At 41.4% G+C, this 16588-nt stretch overlaps 1 protein-coding gene across 3 annotated transcripts in view; it reads left to right on the top strand.

Annotated features, from left to right (window-relative positions):
- Positions 1–16588, top strand: part of RHPN2 (rhophilin Rho GTPase binding protein 2) — a 59902-nt gene that overhangs the window by 17047 nt on the left and 26267 nt on the right. For all 3 annotated transcript variants that reach the window (XM_029074867.2, XM_029074868.1, XM_029074869.2), the window contains exons 2-3: positions 3157–3272; positions 13713–13841. In XM_029074867.2, coding sequence (XP_028930700.1) covers positions 3157–3272; positions 13713–13841 — 245 coding nt within the window. The remainder of the gene's footprint in view (positions 1–3156; positions 3273–13712; positions 13842–16588) is intronic.

Genomic DNA, 16588 nt, shown 5'->3' with positions numbered 1-16588 from the left:
AACCCAATGTAGTCTTGAAATGATGCCGTTGTAGGTAAATTATTTTACTGACTGGGCAGTTGGACTCAAAATTCTTAGCTTTGAGGAATCAGAGGAAAGAAAAAGTTACTACAATTTAAAGACTGTACCTACTGAGAAGGGGCTGTGTTTTTTTCATCTTTTGGTTGGCTGGATACTATTACCCCCAAATTTTAAATGTCCAATTATAAGTTTGCTTCTGCCTGAGCAGATGGTGGCATATAGTAGCTTCAAAATCCATTTTCAGACTTAGACAGTTTTCCACTCTCTATACTGAACTGTAGAAGGCTGGTACATAAGATATTCATTTTTTGTTAGCCTAGAATGAATTATTATATAATAATATCTGACAGAGTCCTAGATTCTGGTCAGAACAAATAAAAAGCCTCTGTCTACAGTTCCACTCCTTTGGAAACTTTGTCCTGGCATTGACAAAAACTAAAAAAACCCAGAACAACAGACTTTCCCTAAACACAAGAAATCTGTGTGTTCATGATGGGAGGCAGGCAACTGAGGAAATGGGTATGCCTGACACAGAATGATTCATGATAATGGAGGCAAAATTATTTTCAGAATTCAGAAAAAATTATGACTCATGCCCACTCATCAACTGTGCAAAGTAAAGCTCTAGATCCCCTGGTTATTCTCATTTTAACTATATATACTCTGTTAGAAAGGAATAAGGTAATAGTCTTCCTATCTGGACAAATAAAATTGCTGTAAACTCTCTCTTTAGATCTTAGTACACATCTGGAGTCAGGGTACATTGTGTCAGATTCCAGTGTAAAGCAGTTAAGGTGAAAAGTGTGGTGTTTTTTTTTTCCTCAATCCACTGTTTAGAACTTGTTCTTATCTTAACTATAGGAGGGATGCATACTGGGTATAGCATTTAAAGGTCCTATATGAAGGGAACATTTGCAAACCATGCAGTTTTGAGACAGGGATTGCAGGCCTGCTGGGAATTTAAAGAGGTGGAAGGAAAAGGAGGGCAAAACTGTAGTTTTTACCTGTTTAAAAGAAGTTAAGATTATCTCACTTGGAGACACAGCATTTTACTTTCTTGCCAGGATTCATTCAGTGACATGGGAAAGAGGGAGGTTTGATATTTTAATGTGGAAAAACCATACTATCAAAGAATTTGGGAGCAGGAAAGCCATGGAGAGGCACAATTATTTTGAATTGTGAATGTGATTTTTAGCATGAAGAGATATAATTTACTCTTTGCTCACTCCACCATTTGATAGGGCCATCTAGGGTTCCTAAAGCGTACATTTGCCGCTATGCTTCCCTTCTCCTTCCCCAGCATTTGTGTGAAATCTAGTGCAGTCATGGCTTATCCACACTCCAGTTGAAGAGACTTTAGGCCTCCCATCATGAACACACAGATTTCTTCTATTTAGGGGAGGCGTGAGGGGAATGTCTGCTCTTTTGGGGTTTTTTTTTTAGTTTCTGTCAGTGCCAGGACAAAGCTTCCAAATGAATGGAACTGTAGACAGAGGCTTTTTATTTGTTCTGACCAGAATCTAGGATTCTGTTAGATATTATTATATAATAATTCATTTTAGGCTAACAATGAATATTGAGGAGGTCACCAATGACATCCTTCTTGCCAGATACAATGGCCACTATTCCATCCTCTCCTCAACTTCTCAGCTGCCTTCCACCATGTGGACACCACCTTCTCCTGAAAACATTAGCTAACTTAGGCTTCACTGACACTGTCCTCTCTCTGGCCACCCTGGGTCCCCTTCTATTCTTCATCCCTCCCCACTATTGTATCAGCCTCCTTGTTGACCTTCATGTTTCCTCTGTCCCCACTCTACTCCACACTTCATGCTGCTCCACAGATCATTTTTCCAAAAAAAGTTGTCTGTTTCCCTACTTCTCAAGAACTTCCAGTGGTTTCCCATTTGCCTCTTCATCAGATACTCCTTACCATTGACTTAGAGAAGCAGTTTGACTTTGTGGAAAGAGCACGGCCCAGGGAGTCAGAGGACCTGAGTTCTATTCCTAGTTCCACCACTTGTCAGCTCTGTGACCATTCATTCATTCATTCATTCATTCATTCATTCATTCATTCATTCATATTTATTAAGCACTTATTGTGTGGAAAGCACTGTTCTTACCTCTTGGAGTACAATGTAACAATAAACAGATACATTCCCTGACCTTGGGCAAGCCACTTAACTTTTCTATGCCTCAGTTCCCTCATCTGCAGAATGGAGTTTCAATACCTGTTCTCACTCCTTAGACTGTGAGCCTTATGTGGGATCTGATTACTTAGAAAAATACTATTATTAATATTATTTTACCTTGCTGATTTCCTACTATAACCCAGTCCGCTCATTTCACTCTAATGCCAGTGTGTTCACTGCATCTCCATCTCATCTATCTCATCGTGGACCTGTTGCCCACATCCCGCCTCTGGCCTGGAATTAATTCCCTTCACCTTCAGACCACCACCCTTTTCCACTTCAAAGCCATCTCCTCCAAAAGGCCTTTCGTGACTAACCTGTCATTTTTTCTTACTCCTTCTCCCTTCTGCATCACCCTTACACTTGAATCTGAACCCTGTAAGCACTTGATATTCACCCCACCCTTAGCCCCACAGCACTTAGGTACATATGTGTAATTTATTTTAATGTCTGTCCCCCCCATTCTAGGCTGCTAGTTCCTTGTGGGCAGAGAACCTGTTTGCCAACTTCATATCCTGTACTCTCCCAACTGGTTAGTACTGTATTCTGCACACAGCACACTCAATAAATACCATTGATTGATGGATTAAGCAGCATTGGTGATGAGATTTGAGTAGAGGAAGGACTGAAGCTTAAAGTATTGCTATCAACCATTGGGGAGCAAATCACAATTCCTTCCAAGTTAGCAAGACTGGGACAGAAGCTTGAACAAGGAATGCACCTCTAACTGAAGTTCACAGCTCTAATTTAGCTGTAGAATTTTGGATTTTGAATTTGTTTTCTAAAGAGTATATTGGGTTTTTTTTTACTCGGGAGTGAAATATTTTTTATTCCTGTTTTAGGCTTTTAAAATTCCCGTTTAAAATTTTACATTCAATCTAACAAGGGTCTCTCTTCCTCTTTTAACATTGACTTCTAACAAGCAATTTCTCATTATTTCCAGGGATGTAACCCCCTTGCTCAAACTGGCCGGAGCAAACTGCAGAATCAAAGGGCCGTCTTAAACCAACAGATCATGAAAGCGGTGCGGATGAGAACTGGTGCCGAAAATCTTTTAAAGTAGGTTCCTGCTGATTTACATCTAAAGTGACTGAAACTGGCCTCTGTGCCATTGGCCATCTGAGGGCTAAAGCTGACCCAGTCTGGCAGCAAGCTTGCCCCTCTGACTTCTGGAGCACTGCTGGGTTGCCTTTTATGGGCCTCTTTATGTCCTAGTTGCATCTGCCTCCCAGTGCTTGCAGATGTTCAACATCTGTGGGAGTGAAAGAAAATGAGGTTGCAGTTGACAAGAAGTCTGGTTTAAGTCCAAGGTTCTAAACAATTCAAGCAGGACAGACCCAAGAATATAAGGTTTCTTAGGGAAATAAGGGGATTTAAAAAAAAAATAACTTGAGTACCTGGCATGGGAGAAAGGTTGGTTTCACAAGTTAACATCTGCCTGGGCTATGGTGTGGTTCTGAATAACTTTAGATCTGTCCCCATTGAGAATGAATTGGCAAGAGCAATTTCTATTATATTTAGGCTTGAAAAAGTCAGTAAGTAGGATTTTAAAAATACCTCTTCTCAGCACTGTCCCACTCCCACTGTTTCCATTTTCATATCTTTTTTCTATTGCAATTATAGCCTGTGTAATGACTTTTTGATCAAGATTTTGCTTGCATGTCATAGCCCTGTCGTAAAAGATGACCCACTTCCAGGCTAGGCTCTGTAAATCAGATTTTATTCACAACCCATGCCAATCAAGCCAAATTGTTTCCTCTAACCATGTAGAAACTTCAAATATTTAAGAATAGCCAATATGCACCAACATTCAAGGAAATTAACCAACTATCAGTGTTGGGTGGACCAGTGTTAAAATAGAAGGTGGTCGCCTTAGATAGTTAATTCCACCTTGTTAGATAGAAAGGTTGCTTTATCTCTGTTTTGTTTTCTGGAACAGGGACAGAGGAATCCCAAAATTGGCCAATTACATTTCCAGTGAACAAATTAGCAAGCGGTGGCAATCTCTCTTTGATCATTGTTGATTTAAAATATGTCTCAAAACAAGACTATGCTTTGAAAAACTACACTTTTCAACAAAACCTGCACCATTCCCATAGTGACCGCATGGGTTGATATCCCTAAATTCAGGTTTGGCCACAAGTGCCAATAATAATAATCATGATGATGGCGGCATTTTTTTGGTGACACTAAAGTGCTTACTATGTGACAAGCACTGTTTTAAGTGCTGAGGTAGATGCATTTTAATCACAGTATGGCTTAGTGGATAGAGCACAGGCCTGAGAGTCAGAAGGACCTGGGTTCTAATATTGGCTGTGCCACATGTCTGCTATGTGACCTTGGGCAAGTCACCTAAGTTACCTCATCTGTAGAATGGGGATAGAAATGTGAGCCCCATGTGGGACAGGGACTGTATCCAACATGATTAACTTATATCTATCCCAGTACTTAGAACAGTGTTTGGCATGGAGTAAGTGGTTAAGTATTATTATTATTACTTCTGTTGTGTGACCTTGTGCAAGTTACTTAACTTCTATATGCTTTAGTTTCCTCATTTGTAAAAATGGAGATTGAGTCCTACTCCCCCCTACTTAACTGTGAGCCCTCTGTGGAACAGGGACTATGTCAATCAATTATATTTATTGAGCACTTACAGAGTGCAGAGCACTGTACTAAATGCTCAGGAAAATACAATATAATAGAGTTGGTAGGAACATTCCCTGCCCACAACAAGCTTGATTATTCTGTATCTGCTCCAGAGCTTAGTTCAGAACTTGATGCAAAGTAAGAACTTAACAAGTACCATTAAAAAAAATCAGGTCAGACATCATCCCTGTTATCTATGGGTCTCCCAGTCTAAACAGGAAGAACAGGTCCTGAATCCCCAGTGTATAGTTGAGGAAACTGAGGCACAGAAAAATTAAAAGTGACTTGCCCAGGGTCACACAGGTAAGTGGTGAGGCCGGGATTAGAAACCAGGTTCTGTGACTTCCAGGCCTGTGCTCTTTTCACTAGGCCATGCTGCTACCCACTTATTAAGCACTAACTGTGTACCAAATAGTGTACAAAGTGCTGGGGTAGATACAAGATAGATTGGGCACAGTCCATGTCCCATATAGTCCATGAAGAAATAAGAACAGGTATTTTACCTCCATTTTTACAGATGAGAAAATTGAGACACAGATGTTAAGTGACTTGTCCAAAGTTAGACAATAGGCAAGGTCCAGAACTGGGAGTAGAATCTGAATCTTCTGATCCCAGACCTAGGCTCTTTCCAACTAAATCCCACTTCTTCCCACATCAGCTTCAAGGAGGAGGTGGAGCAGTGGAGCAGAAGATGGGGAGAATGCTGGTCTGTTGGGTATTTAGGGGAAAGGAAGAAGGGAATGAGGGACAGTGAGTAAATTGGAGTTAGAGCAATGAAGTAAATAGGTTGGGTTGTAGTAAGAGAGCAACCAGAATAAATAAACGGTAGGGAACTAATTATTATTATCAAATGCCATTGAGTTGTTAGGTGCCTTGAATCTGATCGTGAGAAGTTTTTACTTGGGAGTTGGATGGGCAACCATTAGAGGCACTTGAGGAGTGGGGAGATGTGTGCAGAATTATTATTTTTTTAGAAAAATTACCCAGGCAGCAGAGTGAATTTTGGACTGGAGAGAGACCGATTCAGTAGTCAATTGGGTATGGCAAGAAGATTTGCGATTCCAGTCAGGGTGGAAAAGACCAAAGTTGGTGACTTTCAGTCCTGTTAGCTCTTTGAAACCTGCCCCCTTTACACACTCAAAATGAAAAATTGGCACCTATGACCTTGACTCTTCTCTTCCCCTCCTCTTTCCCTCCCATCTCCCCCTACCCCAACACACACACATGCACACATACACACACACACCGCCCCCCCGCCCCCCACTACTGGAAAGGTGTCTTAATATTTGGCTTTGGAGAGGAAAGAACTATTACCTTTTTCTTAGATTATAAACTCTGTGAGGGCAGGATCTACAATTTGCATAATGTTGCCATTGACTTGAGGGCACTTAAACTGTATTTCATGATAAAGTTGGGACTTCGACAGGTCTCACAAATGCCTAGTGCTGTATACTTGGGAGCACTCAATAAATATTTACTGAGTGACTGATTGTTGACTCATACTTGAGCCCAGGCAACTGCAAACCTGGATTTGCATTCAGCAAGTAGGATACTTTCCATGGCATTTACTCTTCCCATTTTCTTTATTCAATTGTATTTATTGAGTGCTTATTGTGTGCAGAACACTGTACTAAGCCCCTGGAATGTACAATTCGAGGAGGGGGTGTGCGTGAGGGGTTAAACGTCCACACAAAAATTTTAACACTATTATTTTAAAATACAGTGTCTCTGTAAGGTAAGTAGTCAGGTAATGTAGCAGTTTTACCCTCAGGCAAAGTTAAGCATTAAACTTGGTTCACCACCAGTCCGTTTGGGCCTATGTAAATGGTTAGTGTTGAAATGGGATTTTCATGTCTCCTGAAAAAACGGATTTGGAGGCTGAATGTACCCTCTCTCTGTGTCTCTCTCTTTCACTCTCTTTCTCTCTTTCTGTCCCTCTAGAGGGCTCTTTCCCATCTCTTCAGTGTCTTTAAACCCTTGCTGGATTGCTAGTGAAGAGATGTCCTGCTCCCTAAACCTTGATTTCCCCTGAGGGCATAAAGGGAACACAATGTTACTTCCTGTTCCCTAGAGAAATTACTCCTGTTTTCATGCCTCAGTCCTATTTAAAATTTTCCCTTGTGGGTGTGTCCTTTTTTTTTTCCTTTTTTTCTTTCTCCCAGTAGGGAATTCATGACTTGTTCAAACTAAATAAAGTTGATGCAATTTCTAGGAGAGGGGGTGAACCCAATGTCTCTAAATGTAATTAACACTCTCTCTCAGGTTAGGAAGTAGCAACCCTATCATCAGGAACTTTGAGTGAGCTAAATGCTACAGAAAAGTGTGGAGATTGTTTTTAAAAAGGTACCATATTTTAAGGGGGATGGATTTAAGGAGCAGCCCTGACAGCTGCGTATTAGCCATGCTACTCATCAGCTGTGTCTGTTGTTGTATTGTACTCTCCCAAGCACTTAGTACAGTCCTTTGCACACAGTAAATGCTCAATAAATACGAATGAATGAATTGACCATTTTTCACATTTTTGTACTACTTTGGTTCGTTAAATGAGTTTTCAGTTGGTTGATCTAGAATGTTGCTAAGGAACCTAAGGGGGGAAAAAATCTGCATTTCACTTGAGCATGCAGGAATGTTTGGTATTTCTGAACACAAAGATACAGAATTAAAAATTCCGATTTGGAGGTGGGAACACAGGATAAAATGGTAAGATCCAGGGCTTTGCTATCTTTATGTGCCCCAGGTTTCAGATTTTGCCTAACACGTTTTTTTGATTTGCTGCCTATAAACCCTTGTGCTACTGTGGCAGTTTTTCAGTAATGGTTGGGGAAGCCTGACCCTGCTGGATTCTTTAGCAGGAATGAATTGAAAGAGTTTGAGGCTCCCATTTTATAATTCTTAAGCAGTTAGAATGGTTGTTTTGAAATGAGTAAGGAAATCTTGTGTCCTCTTACCCGAATGGTTTTCCAGACAATTTGTCTTTTTCTTAGTTAATTCCACTCTGTTAATTCCATCGGTAACTAGCTCCTCTGCCATCCAAGCAAAACTAAAGCTGTATTGTAAAGTTGGCCATCATCATGTTTGCCTTTTCGGGGGGAGTTGTGTTAATTATTTTCAACAATGACTTAAAGTTCAAAGTGCCACTTTCTTTACCATGCAGTTAGAGGAAAGCTAAAAGGTACTTATTAATCTAGCTCTAGGAGAGCCAGCATTTTCTTAATTGTAGAGTAGCAGAAGAGTTGCTAAAGCAAATATGGCATTTCAGAGGGCCATGATTAATTCAATTCCAGTGCAATTAGACTGTTCTGCAAAATGTACCCAGTGAATTAATTAAGATACCTCCCAGCAGCTGCCTCAAAGGTAAACAGCAGTTTTCCTAATAAACCAGGAGCAGCATGGCTGAATGGCAAGAGCACGGACTTGGGAGTCAGAGGGCTTATCTGCCACTTGTCTGCTGTGTGACCTTAGGCAAGTCACTGAGCTTCTCTGTGCCTCATTTACCTCACCTGTAAAATGGGGATTAAGACTGTGAGTCCCATGTGGGACAAGGACTTTGCCCAACCTGATTACTTTGTATCTACTCCAGTGCTTGGCACATAGTAATTGCTTAACAAATCCATAATTTATTATTATTTATTCTGAGTCTGCCTTTCCCTAGGCATGCCTGAAGCCTGCCACCAGGTATTACTTCACAATGGCCATTTCTGGACCGGATAAACCTAATATCAAGTTTGAAAAACTGATGCTGAATCCACATGTGTCTTAATGGCCCTAAAAAAACCTGCCTCATTATTCATTGCATTCGATCGTTTTGAGTGCATACTGCATTCAGAGCACTGTACTTAAGCGCTGGGGAGAGTACAATATAGCAACACATGGCCAGCTAACGCTAGGGGGATTTGCTACCCGTACATCCTCTCACAGTTCAATGCAGAAGGTTGAAGGTGTATAGGTATTTTTCCCTCCTTGTAAGATCATATTCTCATGCACCCTTTCAAATTTCCCCAGAAGTTTGCCCAGCAGCCAGCTGATGCCCAGGACTGACTGATAGCTTTGTGCTCTCTTTCCCTACTGCCGAACTGCCTGTATACTCTGGAGACTGCTTTTACAGCCCTCAGGATGACTTTGGAATGAGACTGTCGGGTAAGGGGAAGACAGGGAATGGAAAAAATCCCAAAATGCTCCCTGCCAAATAAGCAGAGATGCTGATTCCAGGGTCCTTTGGGTAGACTTTAGCTGGGAAGAGTGATATTCAGTTCTAACTATAGGCTGTAAGCTAGATTGTAAACTCGTTGTGGGCAGGGAATGTGTCCACTCATTCTGTTACATTGTACTCTCCCAAGCACTTAGTACTCTCCCAAGCACTTAGCCTAGTGCTCTGCACCGAGCAAGTGCTCAATAAATACCCTTGATTCTGTCAACATTGGCCTTTTATGCACAGGAAATTCCTGCCAGAAGGTGTTGAGCAGGGCAAGAGGGGAATGTAATGGTGCTGGGCCTTTCCCAGTTGTTAATAATAATATTACATTATTTATATTACTATTATTATGGTATTTGCAGCACTTAAGAGTGCTCAGCGCTTAGAAAAGTGCTTGGCACATAGTAGGCGCTTAACAAATGCCATAATTATTATTACTACTATTATGTGCCAAGCATTGTACTAAGTGCTGGGGCAGAAATAAGCAAAGTTGGACATAGTCCCTGTCCCATGTGGGGCTCACAGTCACAACCCCCATTTTATAGATGAGGTACTGAGGCACAGAGTAGTGAAATGACTTGCCCAAAGTCACACAGCAGACAGGTGGTGGAGGCAAGATTAAAACCCATGACCTTTTGACTTCCAGGCCCGTGCTCTATCCAGTACGTCATGCTGTTTTTCAGTTCTGGAGCAGCACTGTTTTCGCAGCCAGTTCCACATTATTCATAGGCTACTTTCAGAATGTGGGAACAGGACCTAAGGACTGCTGCCAGGGCAGGGCGACTTCCTGCCAGGCTGGAGTGGTCTGAGGGAGTGGTGGTGGCGTGGCAGTGCATGACTTCCTCCCGTCACTAGATCCAGACACTGCTCCATCCTGTACTAGAATTTTAGCCATGAAGCCGCCCTGTCTTGGTGCATCATGACTCGTGGGCAGGAAATGTCTACCAAAGTTTTATTAATCTCTCCCAAGTGCTTGGTACAATATTTTGCACACGGTAAGAGTTTAACAAATGCTATTGATTATGAGGCTGGATTATGAGAAAATTTGCCTCTATATTGTGCTTCCAAAACATTCTTTTCTCAAAGGAGTGTACTTTACAAATATTATCTACTCGTTCCTCACTGCTGGAAGGAACTAGAAATTGTACACTCTCCATTTTGAAGGCAGAAAAATTAAAACAGAATACTGGTGTGACTTGACCAAATAATGCTAACATCAAATCACCTGGAAATGAGTTAATATTCCCAATGCCGACAATCCAAATGGGTACAACACTCTTGGAAATGTTTCTAAATGCTGACAGCCCTTGAGTTAACATTCCCATTGCCAACAGTCCAAATTGGTACAACAGTCTTGGAAATGCTTCTAAATGCTGACAGCTTTAGACTCTTGGATGAACCAGAATGGTAGTTTTACTCACACTTCAATCCATCAGTCAATCATATTTACTGAGTGCTTACTATATGCAGGGGCCCATACTAAGTGCTTAGGAGAGTACAATACAACAGAATTAACAGACACTTTCCCTGCCCATAATTAGCTTACAGTCTAGAGGGTGAGACAGGAGGGGGGTGAATATCGAATGTTCACAGGTCACAGATCTGAGTGAATAGATGATGCAGAAGGGAGAGTGAGCCAGGGAAAAGAGGGCTTAATCGTGGAAGGCCTCTTGGAGAAGATGTGACTTTAATATTGCTTGGAAGGTGGAGAGAGTGGTGGTCTGGCAAATATGGAGGAGGAGCGAGTTCCAGGCTAGGGGGAGGATGTGGGAAAGGGGTCGGCTGCGAGATAGAGCAGGTCAGGGTACAGTGAGTAAGTTGGCGCTAAAGGAGCGGAGTATGCGGACTGGGCTGTAGTAGGAGATTAGTGAGGGGAGGTAGGTTGGGGTATGCTGACTGAATGTTTTAAAGTCAGTGGTAAGGAGTCTCTGATGCAGAGGAGGATGGGCAGCCATCGGAGGTTCTTGAGGAGGGGGGAGACATGAACTTCAGGTTTTTGTTGATAAATGATGCGTGCAGCACAGTGAAGTATAGATTGGAGTGGGGAGAGACAGGAGGTTGGGAGGTCAGCGGGGAGGCAGATGCAATAGTCAAGGTGGAGTGGTATAAGTGCTTGGATCAGAATGATAGCAGTTTGGATGGAGAGGAAAGAGTGGATTTTTGCAATGTTGTGAAGGTAGAACTGACTGAATCTGGTGACAGATTGAATATGTGGGTGGAATGAGAGAGATGAGACAAGGGTAACGCCAAGGTTACAGGCTCGTGAGATAGGGAGGATAGTGGTGTTGTCTCCAGTGATGGGAAAGACAGGAAGGATGGGGTTAGGGTGGAGGATAAGGAGTTCAGTTTTGAGCATGTTTACTTTAAGATGTCTGCGGGATATTCAAGTAAACATGTCTTGAAGGCAGGAGGAAATGCAGATTGCAGGGAAGGAGAGAGGTCAGGGCTGGAGAAGTAATGAAGATGTAGTAACTAGTCTAAAGATTAATTAAGTAACTTACGTGATTCAGAAGCTACATATCTAAACTACTGTAGGCCATATGCCAGAGCTCTAATTTTTTCTACAGACTTTTTCTCATTTTTCTCCTTTAAATATTTACAAATCTGGTTAGGTCCTCATTGAATAATTCAGCCTAGGGACCTCTCTGAAGACCAATCAGAGTGGGGAAATGTGGGAAAGTCTTAAAGGAAATTAGAGTTCTGATCTTTTATCAGAAGTTTATGTAGCAACTAATTCCTCCCAGGAGGAGAAACAGCATGACCTAGTGGAAGGAGCACGGATCTGGGCGTCAGAAGACATGGGTTCTAATCTATCTGCCAATTGCTTGCTGTGTGACCTTGGGCTTTTCACTTAACTTCTCTGTTCCTCAGTTTCCTCAACTGTAAAATGGAGATTCAACTCCTGTCCTCCCTCCGACTTCGATTGTGAACCCCATGTCAGAGAAGGACTGTGTCCAACCTAATTAACTTCTATCTACTCCAGTGCTTAGAATGGTGCATGACCCATAATAATAATAGTAATGATAATAATGGTATTAAGCGCTTACTACGTGCCAAGAACTGTTCTAAGCGCTGGGGTAGATACAAGGAAATCAGGTTGTTCTATGTGGGGCTCACAGTCTTAATCCCCATTTTATAGATGAGGCAAATGAGGCACAGAGAAGTTAAGTGGCTTGCCCTGGGTCTCACAGCAGACACGTGGCGGAGCTGGGATTAGAACCCTTGTCCTCTGACTCCCAAGCCGGTGCTCTTTCCACTAAGCCACACTGCTTGTCTAGTAAGGGCATAACAAATACAATAATAATGAGTGATCCTCCAAGCTTTTTTGGCTACAATACTTGCTGAAAATTCAAACTGAGGTTTTATTTTATTGAGAACCTTAAAACCACAAAAGAGGTTTAGCATTTTGGGAGAAAGAAAAAATGGGGTTAGGTGGACAAGGTGAGAAAAAGAGTGGCCTAGTGGAAAAAGCATGGGCCTGGGCAAAAGAGTAAAATCCCGGTTTTGCCAATTGCTTGCTGTGTGACCTTGGTCAAGTCACTTCACTTTTCTGTACCTCAATTTCCTCATCTGTATATTGGGGATTAAATCCCTATTCTCCCTCCTGCCTAGACTGTGAGTCTCATGTGGGACAGGGACGCTGTCCGGCCTAATTAACTTGCCTCTACCCCAAGGTTTAGAACAGGGCTTCTTACATAGTAAGCACATTAAAAATGCCATTATAAAGGTGGGACAAGAAGATTTTGTGTCATTTCCCAGACAGGAAAAGAGCTTGTGAGTGAAATGAAACTACTGTGGGCTTCTCGTGGGCAGGGAAGGTGTTTACCAACACTATTATGCTGTTCTCTCCCAACCCCCTATGTTGTTGGCATACAGTGAGGGCTAAATTGACTGTATGCTATATGAACAAGTTTGGAACTATTGTTTTAAAATATTTACCATGCAGTGTTAGTTAAATTTCCTAAAACTACTGCAGGATATTTCTTTGCCTGATTTACCTCAGAGTTGAAAATATCTTTCAAGTTTTAAAGAACTTTGGCAAAGTGCCAATTACTAGTGGGGTTCAAAGTTGAAGAGAAAAAAAGCAATTTTTTTTGCCTCACTTGAAAGCAAAAGAGTTAAGATAGGTAGCTAATACTGGATGAAAAGCATCTTATTGCATTCCATCTTTTTGAGGCCAAAACATTCAATGCATAGTGTTTTTTAAAGAAGACTTTTAATGTAATTTGCAGCAATTTCAGAAACAATTAATTGCCGGTCCAAAGAATGTAAGCTAGTCTGCTGAACTACCTTCTTTCAGATCAGTCCTCCATAGATAAAATATTTTAGTAAATAAAATCTGGCAACTTTCAGTGATTATTGCGTAAATTCCTTGGTTTCATTTATTCTCTAACTTGGCCAAGATTTATCTGTAATATTCTGGATGAAGCAAGCGTTAACTTGCAAACTCCTTTATCAAATAGCTTTCAAAGGTGGGTTTTTGGCAGTCTACCTTGGGAAACCCGAGCTCTCTGACCATCTCCTTTTAAAAAAAAATCTTAAAAATCCTGGGAATGTTAGTTTGGGGACACACAAAGCTGAAATACAATGCAGATTCTGTTCTCAGCGCAATCTCGGAGGTTCACCAAGATCCATTTCTCCGGCTTTCTTTCTCTTTTCAGAGCCACCACAAACAACAGAGTGCGAGACCAGGTCCTCCTCGAACTGAGTTATGTAAACTCAGACCTGCAGATCTTGAAGGAAGAATTAGAAGGGCTTAACATCTCAGTGGAAGTTTACCAGAATACAGAGTAAGTGATAGGAAAGTAATTTCATTATCTGTTCATCTTCCTTACTGACAGGCACAATAAAGTTCTTGGTAGTTCCACTAGCTGAATGTGATGCCCAAAGAAGGGGTGAATAAAGTGCTAGACAGAGAGAAGACTGCATCTGATTGTTGACAGGGGATTGGTGCAAACATTGCCTGGAGAAAGATATAAAAACAAACAGTTTTTAGTCATCTTTGTAGACATGTGGTTTCAGTAGGTGGCCAGATTGAGAGATGAACCTGTTTGGTGTGTTCTGGAACGCAGGAACGCAGCAAGTATTGAATAAAAGGTTTCTTCCCAAGGCCAAATACTGTACATCCCAGTAGCTCCCTGAGGGCAGAAGTCATGCCTACCAATTCTGTTGTACTCTCCCAAGGGCTTAGTGTAGTGCTCTGCACACAGTAAAGTACTCATTAAATGGAATTGACTGAATAGCAAAGGTTCTCTCCTAGTAACTACTGCAGGGTATCCACTCATTAAGAATCTTGGTGAGCTCTATTGATTGGTCCCCTACTTCAGTTGTTTGAAGTGGAGGGAAAGAATGCTGTGGGAGAAAAGAGCTGTTTGTCAAAACCAAGAAAATAGTGACTCTTACTTCTCTTCACTGCACATTCAGTGTTCCAGTCCAGGCCAGCCAGGCACTCGGGGATCCCTGATATTAATCAATCGAGTGCTTAATTGAGTGCTTACTGTGTGCAAATCACTGTATTAAGCACTTGGGATAGTATAATATAGCAGAAATAGTAGATATGCTCCCTGCCCCCAATGAGATTACAGCCTAAGGTGGGGGGGGGGGCGGGTGGTAAGGGGGATGTCAGCTGGCCTGATTCATAGGGGCTCAGGTTAGAGACCAGCCCTTGTCCCCAAAGACATGGAAAGAGAGATTCTACCCCCTCCTTCATAGGGAGAGTGATGAGGTGTGGCTTATGCAGCTTATATCTGTTTAGAATTTTGGCCAGCAAAAACCACTTTGAAGCCCAGGACAGGTAATTTGCAGAATGGTGGATAATGTGTGAATTGCAATTATGTTTTTTATTAGTGAAAGTTAAAATTTTCTATATGAACTGTACTGCCCCTAGCTTTTGGTTGTCATCTCTCAGAAGGCAGGAACTATGTTAATCTTCATCGTGTGCTTGATCCTGTTGTATTCATTAATTACATTTATTGAGCACTTACCATGCGCAGACCACTGTACTAAATGGTTGGGAGAGTACAAGACAACAATAAGCAGAAACATTCCCTGCCCACAATGAGCTTACACTGTACTCTCCCAAGTGCTTAATACAGTGCTTTGACAGGAAAAATTCTGAGTATACTTGGAAGGTTGTGATACTTCTAAATCCAACAGTGGTCTAGCCATTTTGGTAAGAAAGTCAACAATAATTTCCACAAATTTGGAAATGAAATCAATGAAAGAGAGGATATTTAATAGAGACAAGATGATGGGAAAACAAAAAAGAAAGCGGTGACAGGCAGTCTCATCATTTGCTCAAATTAAAGAATGATAAAATTAGCCAGGGTAATGGAAAATATTGGGTGAATAAGGGTGTTTTGTGGAAGTGGTGCCAAGATGGAATGGGCAGAGCACAGTCAAGGGACAGATCTTCAGAAGGAATTGGAAACATTTACAGTGCTGCCAGGAGGAGAGTAGAACAGGAGTAGACAGCAAGATTTAGAAGTTGGGAGATGAGTAGGGTGAATGAGGCTATCTTTATTCACTGGTAGTATACAGATGAAGTCATGAGAAAAAAATGCCAATATCAGGGGTGAATTTAGTTGGGAAGGACAAACATTTTTGGAAAGATAGCTAGAGTGAGAAGATTGCCCACAAGACTTATTGAAACTGTTTAAAGTATTGCAATTTATACCAATACCAAGCATGTTAAAGAGAGAGACTAAATTGCTTATTTTTAAAGTTTGTGTTATGTAACATTTAATATGAAGGGGAAAGTGTTAGTGTAGTCCTGACCACCTTTGAGACTAAGGAAGACTCCAGGAGCAGTCAGGAAATGCTGAAATGGAGAATGGAGAGCAGCTGCACAAGCTGACTATAAACAGTCATTTCTTCCATAATCTATGTTTTCACTGTGTGTTTTGGGTAGAATGTGACAGAAGAATTGGGGAACATTGCTTCAAAAACACTAGTTTCTCTCTCTCTTGTCATCTGTTCTGATATAGCCAGATCCTGTTCTGCTTGCCCTTAAGATCAATTTCCCAGCCTTCTGATAATCAGTATAGGTTGAATAACAGGCAAAGGCTTAATCAAAAGTTGGGGCCCAGTGTGGGAGCACTATAGCCCAAGAGGCTCATATTTTGTATCTCACCACAACCCCAAGATGCTTTTTAAATCTCCTTCTCTGAATGAGACTTGGCTGTTTTACTTCCTGATACAGTGTGATGCAGTTTTCAAAAGAAATGGTTGTGTTTAAGTACACAGTCAGACATGGGGTAGGTACTACAATGCCAGTCTTCTCGAATGCTGAGTTCTAGACCAACACAAATTCCACATTACAGGAGAGCTAACTGTAGTGTGAAACTTAGCAGACCATTTACTTGTTTTTATATTAAAATGTTCATTTATGAGCATTATAACCCATATTGGAAGTTTAACTTAAAAGATATCTATTCAGAGTCACCTTGTCAAGAACTCAACCTATTTAAACCAGATTGTTTCAGGGAGAGTGGAGAGCTTCTTTTAAAAGAAAAGGAATTTAGATGATCGTAATCCT

This window comes from Ornithorhynchus anatinus, chromosome 11 (genome assembly GCF_004115215.2).
Source record: "Ornithorhynchus anatinus isolate Pmale09 chromosome 11, mOrnAna1.pri.v4, whole genome shotgun sequence".
Classification (NCBI taxonomy): Eukaryota; Metazoa; Chordata; class Mammalia; order Monotremata; family Ornithorhynchidae; genus Ornithorhynchus; species Ornithorhynchus anatinus.
The sequence above is the reverse complement of the archived record's forward strand: the minus strand, read 5'-3'. Positions and strand labels throughout refer to the sequence as shown.